The 14,410-nt window shown below is 38.4% G+C and overlaps 1 protein-coding gene across 5 annotated transcripts in view; it reads left to right on the top strand.

Annotated features, from left to right (window-relative positions):
• ADAD1 (adenosine deaminase domain containing 1) overlaps positions 1–14,410 on the top strand; it is a 53,962-nt gene that overhangs the window by 5,515 nt on the left and 34,037 nt on the right. For 3 of the 5 annotated variants that reach the window (XM_070047640.1, XM_008267925.4, XM_008267923.3), the window contains 2 exons: positions 7,480–7,548; positions 12,609–12,731. In XM_070047640.1, the coding sequence (XP_069903741.1) occupies positions 7,480–7,548; positions 12,609–12,731 (192 nt within the window). The remainder of the gene's footprint in view (positions 1–7,479; positions 7,549–12,608; positions 12,732–14,410) is intronic. The other 2 variants (XM_070047641.1, XM_017347555.3) reach the window with 1 other exon arrangement.

Here is a 14,410-nt window from a genome sequence, read left to right as displayed (position 1 = left end):
TGGGGATCTAATCCCAGAAGTCATCACCTACACCAGTGTCTTGAAGTGTTTCCCCTACATTTTCTTCCTCAATTTCATAGTGTCAGGTCTTAAATGTAGGTGTTTCATCCATGTTGAGTTGACTTTTATATATGGTGAGAAGTATGAACCTAATTATTCTACTGTTATTTGAATGTTTTCTCTGTGGGTCTGGTAAAAGTTTTGTCTATCTTCTAAAAAAAACCCAGCTTTATGTTTTGTTGATCTTTTATTTTTTAGAATTGCAATTTCATTTATTTCGTTCCTGATTCTTATTTCTTACCTTATACTGATTTTTGGTTTGACTATTTCTTGTTTTCCTAAGTCCTTGAGATTCATCATTAGATCATTTACTTGAGATCTTTGTATTTTTTAAAGGGATCACTTATTGCTAAAAACGTCCCCCTTAATATTGTTTTTGCTGAATCCCACAGGTTTTTATATATTGTGTTTTCATTTTCATTTGTTTCAATAAATGTTTTATTTCAATAAAATAAAACACATGTTTTTCATTTTTAATGTCTTCAGTCATTCAGTAGCATGTTGTTTCCATGTATTTTAAGTGTTCTACTTTTTTGCTGATTTCTAGTTTTATTCCTTGGTGATCTGAAGATACATGATTTCAGTCTTTCTACATTTACTGAGACTTGATTTTCAGTCTAATAGGTGGTGTATCAAAGAAAATGTCCCATGCACTGATTAGAAGAATGTGTATTCTGTAACTGTTGGGTGAAATGTTCTGTAAACATCTGTTAGGTCCAGAAGATCAATAATGTGGGGGTTAACTCTGATGCATCTTTGTTAATTTTTTTTTTTTTTTTTTTTTTTTTTTTTGGTGACAGGCAGAGTGGACAGTGAGAGAGAGAGACAGGGAGAAAGGTCTTCCTTTACTGTTGGTTCACCCTCCAATGGCCGCTGTGGATGGCGCGCTGCGGACGGCGCACAGCGCTGATCCGAAGCCAGGAGCCTGGTGCTTCTCCTGGTCTCCCATGCAGGTGCAGGGCCCAAGGACTTGGGCCATCCTCCACTGCACTCCCGGGCCATAGCAGAGAGCTGGACTGGAAGAGGGGCAACCGGGACAGAATCTGGCGTCCCGACCGGGACTAGAACCCGGTGTGCCGGCGCCGTGGGTGGAGGATTAGCCTATTGAGCCATGGTACCAGCCATATCTTTGTTAATTTTCTGTCTGGATGATCTTCCTTGATGATAGTGAGATATTGAAGTCCGTTAATATTATCATGTTGGAGTGAATCTCTCCTTTTAGGTCTAATAGTTATTTGCTATATATCTCTTTTTTTTTTAATAGTTATTTGCTATATATCTCTTGTTGTTTTTTGATGTTATGTATTCTTGCTGAATGATCGTTTTATTAATAAGTAATATCCTCTTTGTCTCTTCCTACAGTTTTTTTTTTTTTTTTTTTTTTTTGACAGGCAGAGTGGACAGTGAGAGAGAGACAGAGAGAAAGGTCTTCCTTTTGTTGTTGGTTCACCCTCCAATGGCCGCCGCGGCCGGCGCGCTGCGGCCGGCGCACCGCGCTGATCAGATGGCAGGAGCCAGGTGCTTTTCCTGGTCTCCCATGGGGTGCAGGGCCCAAGCACCTGGGCCATCCTCCACTGCACTCCCTGGCCACAGCAGAGGGCTGGCCAGGAAGAGGGGCAACCGGGACAGAATCCGGCGCCCCGACTGGGACTAGAACCCGGTGTGCCGGCGCCGCAAGGCGGAGGATTAGCCTAGTGAGCCGCGGCGCCGGCCTCTTCCTACAGTTTTTATTTAAAGTTTGTTTTATCTGATATGAAAATAGCTACTCCTGCCTATTTTGGTTTCTGTTTGCCTGCTACATTTATATATTTTTCTCTAATGATTCACTTTATGAAGTGAATTTCTTTGTAGGTAGCATATAATTGAGTCTTATTGTTGTTTTTAATATGTATGCGTTTATTTGAAAAGCAGAGTTACAGAGAGAGTGAGGGAGAGACAGAGATCTTCCACTCCCCAAATGGCTGCAGTGGCAGGGACTGGGCCAGATATAAGCCAGGAGCATGGAGCTTCAACCTGGTCTCCCATATTAGTGGCAAGGGCTCAAGCACTTGAGCCATCTTCCACTGCTTTTCCCAGGCCATTATCTGGGAGTTGGATAGGGAGTGGAGCAACCAGGACACAAACAAGTGGCTGTATGGGTTGCTGGCACTGCAGGTGATGTCTTTACCCACTATGCCACAATACCAGCCCTGGGTCTTGTTTTTTGTTTAATCCATTCAGCAAACCTTTGCCTTTTGACTGAGGAATTTAATCTATTTACATCCAAAATTATTATTGATAGATAAGAACTAACATCTGTCATTTTGTTGATTTGTTACTGGTTGTATCTGCTCTGTTCAAGATTTAGTAGTGTCAAGTGTTTTCATGATGTTTAATACTTTTTTTCTTAAGATTTTTATTTATTTATTTGAGAGGTAGAGTTACAGGAAGATGGAGAGACAGAGATAAAGGTCTTTCATCTGCTAGTTCACTCCCTAAATGGCCATAACAGCCAGAGCTGAGCCAATCCAAAGACAGGAGGTTTTTCTGGGGTGCCCACACAAGTGCAGGGGCCCAAGCACTTGGGCCATTTCCACTGCTTTCTCAGGCCTTAAACAGAGACCTGGATTGGAAGAGGATCTTCTGGGACACAAAACTCGTGCTTAAGGGATGCTGGCACCACAGGCAGAGACTTAGCATACTATGCCATGATGCCAGCCCCCATGATGTTTATTTCTAATGTAGGAGTCCCTTCAGAATATCTTGTATGGTTGGTCTAGCATGATGAATTCTTTGTTTTTGCTTATCTGGGGAATACTTTATTTCTCCTTCACTTCTGAAGAATAGCTTTGTTAGATATATTATTCTTTTAATTTTTTTTTTGACAGGCAGAGTGGACAGTGAGAGAGAGACAGAGAGAAAGGTCTTCCTTTTGTTGTTGGTTCACCCTCCAATGGCCGCCGCGGCCGGCATGCTGCGGTTGGCACACTGCGCTGATCCGATGGCAGGAGCCAGGTACTTATCCTGGTCTCCCATGGGGTGCAGGGCCCAAGTACTTGGGCCATCCTCTACTGCACTCCCGGGCCACAGCAGAGAGCTGGCCTGGAAGAGGGGCAACCGGGACAGAATCCGGTGCCCCGACTGGGACTAGAACCCGGTGTGCTGGCACCGCAATGTGGAAGATTAGCCTAGTGAGCTACGGCACTGGCCTCGGATATATTATTCTTAATTGAAATGTTTTTTTCTTTAAGATCTTGATAAATCACCCCACTTTGTTCTGTCCTATAGGGTTTCTACTGAGAAATCTGGTGGTCTAATTGATTTTCCTTTATCTGTATTTTGACATGTTTCTCTTACTATCTTTAAGATTCTTTCCTTCTCCTTGTCCTTAATTTTTGACAATTTGACCAAAATATGCCTTGGGGAAGTTCTTTTTGGTTGAATCTGCCTGGTGTTCTTTGATCTTCCTATATCTGGATGGGTATCTCTCTCAAGACTTGGCAAGTTTTCAATTTTTATTTCATTCAGTAGACTATGAATGCTTTTTTCCTTCTCTTTTCCATCAGGAATCCCTATAATATGAATACTTGATTGCTTCATTCTTTTCTCTTTATTTTTGTGTGAATGAGTTATTTCAAAACGCTTGTGCTCCAGATAAGAAATTCTTTCTTTTGTTTGTTCTTTCTGCTGTTGAAATTTTCAGTGGTATTTTTATTTATTTGATTGATGTTTTCAGCTCCAAGAATTCTGTTTGGTTGTTCTTAATGATTTCTGTCTACTTAGTGACTTTCTCATTTATGTCACCTGTTTTCCTCATTTCTTTAAACTGTCTCTATTTTCTTGCATCACATTTAGTTTCCTTAGGATCATTATTTTGAGTTCTGTTTCAGACATTTTATAGATTTCCTTCAGATTAATATCTTTTTGGAGAACTATTTTGGAGTTGTCATGCTTTTTCATGTTTTGTTCATCCCTGTGGTGATGTCTGTGTATATGATAAAATAGTCCTTTCTTTATGGAGTAGATTTTGTCAGGAAAGTCATAATTTTCTCTTTTTTAATGGCAGAATAATCTATTTAGTTTATATTCTACATTTTATTTTTTCATTCATCTGTTGATGACTGTTTTGGTTGCTTCTGTTTTTTGTCTATTGTGGATAATGCTGCTATGAGCATCTGTTTACAAACATCTCAAAACCCTGCTTTCAGTTTTTCATGTTATATTCCCAGAAAGTGGAATTGCCAGATCATGGGTAATTTTTTGATCAACCACCATACTGCCATCATGGCTGCCTCTAAACGTTCCAATTTCTCCATATCTTGGCCCATACTACTTACTTTCTGGTTTTTTGGTAATAACCAACCTAAAGGAAATGTTGTGACAGCTCATTTGTGGTTTTGATTTACATTTCCTTAATGAATATGTTGAAGGGCCAGCACTGTGGTGTAGCAGGTTAAGCCTCTGCCTGCCGCGCTGGCATCCATATTGGAGCCAGTTTGAGTCCTGGCTGCTCCATTTCTGATCTAGCTCCCAGCTAATGTACCTGGGAAAGCAGTGGAAGATAAACCAGGTGTTTAGGCCCCTGAACCCATGTGGGAGACCCAGAAGAGGCTCCTGGCTTTGGACTGTCTGGCCCAGCTTCAGCTATTGCGGCCATTTGGGGAGTGAACCAGTGGATGAAGATTCTCTCTTTTTCTCTCTTTTCTCTTTCCTCTTTTCTCTCTTTCTTTCTCTTTCTATCTTTGCATCTGCCTCTTCCTGTCTGTAACTCCACCTTTCAAATAAAGTAAATATTTAAAAAAAGTTATGTTGAACATCTTTTTCATATTCTTATTGTTCATTCGTATATATTCTTTTTTTAGGATTTATTTATTTATTTGAAAGGCAGACTTACAGGCACAGGCACAGGCAGAGAGTCTTCCATCTGCTGATTCACTCTCCAAATGGTCACAATGACCAGAACTGGGTTGATCCAAAGCCAGGAACCTAGAACTTCTTCCAGGTCTTCCATGTGGGTGTAGGGGTCCAAGGACTTGGGCCATCTTCTGCTGCTTTCCCAGGCACATTAGCAGTAATTGGAAGTAGAATTAGCAGGAATTAGCACTAGATTGGAAGTGGAGCAGCCAGGGCTCAAACTGGCATCCATATGGGATGCTGGCACTGCAGGCAGCAGCATTGCCCACTATGCCACAGAACCAGCCCCTGCATAGATATTCTTTAGAGAAATATCAAATCCTTTGCTCATTTTTCAAGTAGGTGCTTGATATATAGTTTGTTGTTGTTGCTTTAATGTCTAGAGGCAGAGAGAGAGAAAGAACACCCCCATCCACTGGTTCACATCCTAAATGCCCACAATTGCCAAAGTCAGAGCCTGGAGCCAGGAACTCTATTAAGGCAGCAGGAATCCAATTACTTAAGCCCTCCCCAATTCCTTCCTGGGTGTGCTTTGGCAGGAAATGAGTTGTGAGCCAGAGTTAGGATGGGAACCCAGGTACTTTGATGTGGAACACTTAACCATTAGGCTAAACATTCACTACCTAGATGCTTGGTTTTGTTGCTGAGTGTGTTGTATTGTAGTTGATATCTGGATATCAACCCTTAATCAAGTAACTTGCAAATATTCATTGGATGCCATTTTACTCTGTGGGTGTACAGAAGTTGTTAATTTTGATGAAATCCAGTTTGTCTATTTTTTTCTTTTGTTTACATGCTCTTAGAGTCATAGCCAAAGTTCTTGCCAAACTTGGTGTCATGGAGCTTTTCCTCTGTTTTCTCCTAGGAGATAGATATAGATATAGGTATAGATATATAAAACTCTAATGTTTAGGTATTTGATCCATTTTGAGTTCATTTTTAATCTATGGTATTAAGTAGGGGTCTACCTTCATTCTTTTGCATGTGCTTGTCCAGTTTTAGCAGCATTTGTTAAAAAAAATTGCCTTTTTTTGTGTTTTCCGATCTTGACTACTTGTTAATTATTTTTACTGTGGCCAGCCCTATGGCATAATAGGCTATGCCTCTGTATGCGGTGCCAGAATCTGAGTTTGTGTCCCAGCTGCTGCTCTTCGAATTCAGCTCTCTGTTTATGGCTTGGGAAAGCAGAAGATGGCACAAGTGCTTGAGTACCTGCACCTGTATGGGAGACTCCAAAGAAGCTGCCCATATGGGATGCTGGCACCACAGGCAGCAGCTTAACCCACTACGCCACCAAGCCAGCTCCTATGAATGTTTATTATGCAAGACTAACTACTTTATTGGGACTTTTTATTAAGGTTTATTTATTTATTTGAAGGGCAGAATTACACAGAGAGAGAGACAGAGAATGAGATCTTCCACTGGTTCTCTCCCCAAATGGCTGCAATGACCAGAGCTTGACCAATCTGAAGGCAGGAGCTTCTTCAATGTCTCCCATGTGGGTGAAAGGAGGCAAGCACTTGGGCCATTTTTCACTGCTTTCCCGGGCATTAGCAGGAAGACTTATAGGAAACAGAGCATCCAAGATTTGAACTGATGCCCATATGGGATGCTGGTGCTGCTGGCAGTCGCCCCTTTATTGGCACTTTAGCTCTGGAATCTCTTCATTTAAGCTTTCCTGATCTTTTCATCCTCTGGCTTTATGTACTCTTTTCTGGTTTTCCCTGTATTCATTAACTTTGGGGACCACATCGAAAAGCAGTTGCAAAAAATGAGACTTTTTAAAGTATGGAAAACTTTGTACCCTGGAAAATACCCTGGTAAAACAGTATTTAAGGGGGCAGTGCTGTGGCATAGTGGGTAAAGCTGCTGCCTGCAGTGTTGGCATCCTGTATGGATGCCAGTTTGTGCCCCAGTTGCTCCACTGCTGATCTAGCTTCTGGTGAATGTGCCTGGAAAAGTAGCAGAAGATGGTCCAAATAGTTAGGTCCCTGCACCAACGTGGAAGACCCAGAGGAAGCTTCTTGCTTCGGATCAGCACAGCTACAGCTGTAGTGACTATTTGGGGAATGAACCAGCAAGTGGAAGATCACTCTCTCTGTAACTCTATCTTTAAAATTAGTAAATAAATCTTTAAAAAGTAGTATTTAAAATGATCATTTTTATAATTTTAATAGAATAATAACTGGAACTGTTTTACAGTCATAAATATAAAAATGTTCATTGGTTTGTAAAGTGGAACTTTATTTTTAGCTGCTTTTTGGAATATTGTATCTATTAGAAAGCAAGTTATATAGTAGAATCAGATTAGGAAACTCCAAAATTTGTTTCCATACATGATTTCAAAGTAGGAAATAGGAAAGACTTTGTTGAGGCTGAGCTAATGGGTATTTGATGGCTCAGAGCTGGCAGAAATAGATAGGAAAATTATTCTTGTATAGCTGGTTTATTGTAGAATAATAAGGTACCAGCAGTGTGGAATGTTAAAGTCTCATGTTTACTTACACTTTTGTTTTGTTTTTACAGGGCCTCCTCCTATACCTGCAGAACCTGTTGCTACACCTGAACCATCATATGTTTCAAAAGTACATTATGGTAGGAGTCTTTTGTAATCTTTCTTTTTAGGAGAGTAACCCATTTAAAACTTAACATAATTAAAAAATGCCAAAGTATGAAGTATACATTTTATCATTCAAAGTTCTCACACATTGGCTATTCATTAAATAATCTGTTCACCTTTTAATGGCAGTTATTAGTCACTCAAGCTTCAGGTGAAGTTACTGTGTGACAAGGGACCAGTTACTGGCACCTTAATTTATTCATCTGTAGAATTGCAATTACAGTAATTCCTCATGTGTTATTGTGATGATTAAATTAATTCATGCATGTAAAATGCTTAGGTCACTGCCTGATACACAGTACATGCTCACTGAATAGTAACTTTCATTATTTTACTATAATACTTCATCACATTCAAAATTGTATGATAGTTATTTTATACTTTTTATATCATATGAATTTCCTGGAAGACAGGAAATTATTCTTAATTTGTACACTGACCATAAAGTAGGCATGCTTTGGATTTTAAAGTTCATGTATTTGTAAAATAAAAAGGAAAAAGAATTTTTCTTTCTTTTCCAGGACTGGAGGTTAGGATTTGAAAATTCTTAGGCCTATTGAATCTTTTTTTTTTAATTTGCACCCCCCCACACACGCACACAATGTATAAAGTACTGTTTGAGAACTAGTTTTGCAGTTAATTCTAATAGTACAGCTAATTAAGGACAGAGGTCCTACATGGAGAGTAATTGTACAGAGACTTCTGTTGTTAATTTAACAATTAACACTCTTATTTATGATGTCAGTGATCACCTACTAAGGCTATGGAAGTCTTTTGTGACCACAGACTCTGTCAGCAATTAGACAAGGCCATAAGCAAAGTGAAAGTTCTCTCCTTCCTTCAGAGAAAAGTACACCCTTCTTTGATGGCCACTTCTTTCCACTGGGGTCTCACTTACAGAGATCCTTCATGTAGGATATTTTTTACCACAGTGTCTTGGCTTTCCATGTCTGAAATGCTCTCTTGGGCTCTTCTGCCATGTCTAATTGGGTTTCCTCTGAATGATTTGTTGTTTCTCTTGTGCATATTTTAAGATCTGTTCTTTGTGTTTCACTGAGGTGAGTTTTGCTAAAATGTGTCGCAGTGAATTTCTTTTCTGGTCTTGTCTATTGAGAGTTCTGTGTATTTCTTGTTCATGGGTGTCTCTTTATCCAGATTGTGGGAGTTCTCTGTTATTATCTTATTAAGAAGGCTTTCTAATCCCATCTCTTTCCACACCTTCTAGAATTCCTAAGATCTGTAAGTTGGGTCGTTTGATAGACTCTTGTAAATCTCCAACTGTGATTTTTAATTTTCTAATTTCTTTTTGTATTTGATCTAACTATATTATTTCTGGAAGTTTGTCTTCTAGTTCTGATATTCTTCTGTGTCATCTATTCTGTTGCTATGACTTTCCACTGCATTTTTTATCTGTCTATTAAATTCTTCAATTCCAGTATTTCATTCTGGCTTCTCTTCAAAAATCTCAATTTCTTGGGAGTGCTTTTTATTTAGATCATAAATTTGTTTTTGGTTGCTTCTAAGTAATCTGACTATTAGTTTTCTGAATTCCTTTTTTGGCATATCCTCGATCTCTTCTTCATCCTTCATTATTGAAGATTTGTATTGCCCCTTTGGAGAGTTCATGTCTTTCTTATTCTTATTCAGGACTTTTCCTTTGTTCTTTGGCATTTCTAGTTGGTTTCTTGTTGATTTTTTTTAAATTGATTTCCCTCTGCTATGAGCTGCTGTGTGTCTCTGTGTTGCAAGTGGAAGCACACACCCCCCTCCTGGAGCTCTGTTTATTTCTAGATCATGATGGAGGTGGGTACCAGGGCTTTATTGTACTAAGCCCCGCCTGCTGGGGGGCTGGGCTTGCTTCTCACTGGTGCATGAAAGAAGCTCAGCTTTTCGCTGTTTAGGACTACTCCTTGTTGTACAGCTTATGTGGTGGAGAGGAAATCACTCTGAAATGTGATCCTCGTTCCTGGGTGGGGCATATTGTGAGGTGGCACCTGCAATTGATGGGTGTGTGCACGGGAGGCAAATGTGGCAGGACCCTGCTTACACTTGAAAATGTAAACAATCAATAAGGCTTTTCCCCACCAGCTGTAGGTCCAGTTGGGGTGGGGGGAGGCACAGATGGACCGTGGTGTGCCCAACCTCTCCACCCGTTCCCCTACAATTTCTCCTTCTTCCCGCTTGGAGTTCCAACACAGTTTACCAAACTTCCCCACCTGCCTCTATCCACAGTTCTGTGGACTTGCGACCTCTCACCTAGTTCACTGAGGAGAGTGGTGCCAGTCTCCTTGCTCAGTCCCTCCTTCGCTGCACGTATATCACCTCTCCTTCCCCTTTGCTCCCCCAGGGTGGACCTGAGCAGTCTCTGGTGGACTCCTGGGCCACTCTGTGTGAACTTCTGACAATTCTGCCACTGGCTTGTATCCCCTCTGCTCACCAACTATTTTTTCCCCCATGACTCAGAATGTTCCGATGCTATACTACCATCTTGTCCTCCTCCACACCAGCCTATTCAATCTTGATCTGTTCTCTCAGAGCAAAAGGCCTGGTACGTTTCTGTGCTTGCTTGGAGTAAAAGGATCAGACCAGAGAAAGCTGAATATATATGAAGACAAAACCCACCATCATTTCAATATAGTTCACTTGTCCTAACAGTTTTAAGAGCTGATAAACAAAAGAGACATGAGGGATCGATCCTACATCAGTGAGTTTTTCTTTTTTTTTTTTTTTTTTTAAGATTTATTTGAAAGAGTTACAGAGGTAGAGCCAGAGAGAGAGGTCTTCCATCTGCTTGTTCACTCTCCAAATGACTGCAGTGGTCAGACTGAACTGATCTGAAGCCAGGAGCCAGAAGCTTCTTCTGGGTCTCCGATGCAGGTGCAAGGGCCCAAGGACTTGGGCCATCTTCCACTGCTTTCCCAGGCAAAAGTAGAGATTTGGATTGGAAGTAGAGCAGCCGGGACTTGAACCAGTGCCCATATGGGATGCCAGCACTGCAGGCCGTGGCTTTAACACACAGTGCCAAAGTGCTGGCCCCATCAGTGAGCTCTTAATATGGGAAGAATCTCTTGTCTTCCAGCTTCTGTGGCCATGTTTAATGACTAGTGGGATAGAATCCCATGTAAAAGATTGGCAAGCAGTATAGAGTTCTGTTACCCTGGGGAAATATCATAATCTGAGAAGAAAGAATGTCAGAGTAGAGTTAGGTTTAATAGGCTTAGGTCAGAAGTCAGGTGTCAGTAAAGGGAGAGCAAATGTCTCATTGAGACATGGGTAAAAACAGAAGTTAGATATTATAAGTTTCAAAGAAAAATGGTTTGAGGCAAACAAAAATCTGAGCACCAAAATCTATTCAAAATAATAAAGTAACCCTAATATCTACCTTTGATGTCCAAGACCAAGTAAATGCAACAGGTAGGGTTTAGCATGTCCCAATACTTTTTGTGAAGTGATGTGTTTTTATATTTTTAGATTGTTGTGCAAGCTATCACTAAGAAACTGAGTTTGTTCCATCTACAGAAAAATTTCTGAATGTATACTTCATTTCAATTTTAAAAGTAGTTTAAAAAAATCATTCAGTGGAAATTGTGTCTACTGTGTCTTGAGTTTTTAGTTATAAGCAGAGCCAAATACTTGATTCTGTTTTCTCATTTTGTGACTCTTTTTCAACTCTTTTTGATAATGTGAACATACCATGAGGAATATCTTACAAAGAAAAATGCTAAGGGATAGGCATTTTGTATAGTTACACTGCTTGGGATGCCCTCACCCCTTATTGTAGTGCCTGTGTCGCAGTCCTGGCTGTTCTCCAAATTCCAGCTTCCTGTTAATGCTCATTCTAGGAGGCAGCAGACATTGTGTCATGTAGTTGAGTCCTTGCTACTCATTTAGGAGATCTGGATTGAGTTTTTGCTCCTAGCTTCAGGCTTGCCTCAGTGGCATTTGAGGAGTGAACCAGTGGGTAGAAGGTCTTTTTTCATCCTTTAAAATAAATAAATAAATTTTTTAAGAAGAAAAATTCAGATTTACTGTAAACAAGAACCTAACTGAAATGTTGTATCCAGTTAGCAAATGTTAACTGACACTGATAATACAGTTTTAGCATTTTTATGCCTATTAGAAGACAATGATTATTAAGCAAGTAAAAATATTTCTATGAAAATTATAATTGATTATACAAGTCAAATATATGCAGTACATGAGAGCAGTGATTTCATTGCTTTTTTTTTTCCTCTGAGAATATTTAATGGACTGTGAAGCTACTGCAACCACTGTGATACATCAGGATACAAAGGAACACTTTGAGAAGCATTGTATTATATGATTCTGCCACCTCCCATTCTTTAAAACTGTAATTATTCACTAGGGCTATATAATCATAAATATACACAATGCAGCAAATTTCCAGTTTCTTACCTTAGTAGTTTCATGTTCTAAAAAAATATCAATGGGTAGCTTTTGAAAAAAAAAGTATGGTTATAAACTGTTCAGGTAGTCCTAGTTACTAAGAACCATCTTCATCTTTAAGCAAAAATTGGGACTTTTTATGTGAACATTGAACTGTGTCAACACTCTGAATGCTTTCTTGTTGTTGTAGGAGTTATGTTGTTTTGGTTTGGTTCCAGTGGTTCTTAACAGGGCAAATACTAAGCGTACCTTGATCGTCACAATGGTTGGACAGGACTAGACTACTTTCATTCATAGACATGTTGATCATCCTGCATTGTGAGCAACAGTGCTATACAACTAAGAATTGTCTTGAGTTTCTGTGACTTTTGAATATCTTATCACAGTAAACCCAAGTAAAATCAGGCATCTAGTATGTAACAATGACCCATCTGTTTACAGGGAATTATCCAGAAAGCCCAGTAAATTTTGTTCTTTTAGAATCAAATACTGAAATCTCAATAATGATAAACTATCAATATGCTTGTACATAATTCTGTTATTAATTTGATTTTGAGATAGTAATAAGACATCTTTGAGAGAAAGCACAATGTTCTTCAAATTTGTATTGCTTTTGATTTTTTCCTAGAAGGGAGATATGTGCAGTATGCAAAGTTTTCAAAGATTGTTAAAGAAACATTTAATCAACTAATTTCTAATTCTGAATATCTGAAATGTAGCAATTCACTGGCTGCTTTTATAATTGAAAGAGGTAAGTCCAGATATTAGGGATACGTTAGTTTATAGAAAAATGATTACCTTAATGAGATGAACTATACAATGGTATTTTAGTTAACTATGTTTACCTTTGTTGGCAGTGGTATTGCATTGATTTGGAGTGGCCTTTTCAAGTACCTGTGGGTCATTAAACAGAAAGGTTCTCAAAGGTAGAGATAAAATAATACTGAACCCTTATAAAAGTCTTAACATTTTTAACCTTAACCCTGCTGAGATCTTAGCCTTGTTGAAAGACTCTAACCATCCTGAAATCTTAGCCTCATTGTAAGAAACAATTGAAAAGGCGATTATAACTATTAGCATTTTTTCTTCATTTTCAAGTAAGAAAAAATTCAAATGTGGGGAATTCTTGTGGATATTGCATTGCAATTCTATTTTTATCATTTGTTTGATCATTAATTATAAAAGTATTTGAGGTTAATATTAATCTCTGAATTAGATATTATAGATGATATAAAAACAATTTGAGATTTGGTTCCTATTTTACAGAGTTATTATAATCTAAGTGGGAAGAGAAGATGCATATATACTATTTGAAAGTTGAGGATGATAAAAATATAAAATTGTTTTCCAGAATGCAAACATTCATGAAAGTTCATAGACAGGAGAGAAATATTAAAAGATTTTGAAAATAGTATGACACTGAAGCTGAAACTTTAAGAATTGATAAGTCTTGACTAAATAGAAGAAAGGAATATATTTTTGAAAGAGAAAGGCTTAAGAGAGCTAATGTGGAAAAACTGTTTATGGGACAATGAGATTAATACATTCCTAACAGAATAGTATTTGTACAGGAATGATAAAAGATAGTTATATTGACAAAATGATGCCAGATTATTAAGAGGGTTAGAAGATAATCAAAAGTTTGATTTAATAAGGTTGATAATAAACTGTGAAAGATTTTAAGGATAGACAATATGCTGTAATTGTTGGGAGCACCCGCTTCAGACTCAAAACTGCTACTTAAATACTTTTGGTAGTTTATATACTTAATATCTCAATGCGTCATTTTGATTCTCATTTCTTAAAAATAGAGTTAATAGAAATAACTTCTACTTCATGGGTTTTGTAGGATTAGATAATGTAAATACAACATATAGCATAGTACCTGCCATTTAGTAAAAGCTTAATAAAGCTCACTTATGATTAAGATAAAGTTAAGCAATAATTGAAAACAGTTTTTAAAAACATGACAATGGGTAGAACCTGAACTAGACAGTCACAACCTAGGCAGGTGTTTATGGTTGAGTGCCTATATTAGCATGGAGATGGACATAGCAGAAAGGGAAACATACTTTTTTAAAAATAGATGTGAAAAGATGAAGATGAAATGTGATGAATGAAGTGAGATGAATAAAAATAATACCATCATTTCATGTTTAGTAGAATAGTGTTTCAGTGTACATGGAAATTTGGAAGCCAATGTAGAGAGTTCAGTCAAGAAGAGTGTGGGTAAAATAATAAATGTGGTTTTAGAAGACCTAAATGTGAATGAGATGAGAATATTTGAGTGAAATCAAGTACTTCACGTGATCAAAATATATTTAAAATGTATTCTTAAGAATGTTATTTCATCATTTTTAACTGGGTCTGTAAGACACCATCAAATCTAAATATCCTCCTCTCCCCTACCATCAAATCTAAATACTTTTT

This window comes from Oryctolagus cuniculus, chromosome 8, assembly GCF_964237555.1.
Source record: "Oryctolagus cuniculus chromosome 8, mOryCun1.1, whole genome shotgun sequence".
NCBI lineage: Eukaryota > Metazoa > Chordata > Mammalia > Lagomorpha > Leporidae > Oryctolagus > Oryctolagus cuniculus.
This window is presented reverse-complemented; position numbering and strand designations above follow the sequence as displayed.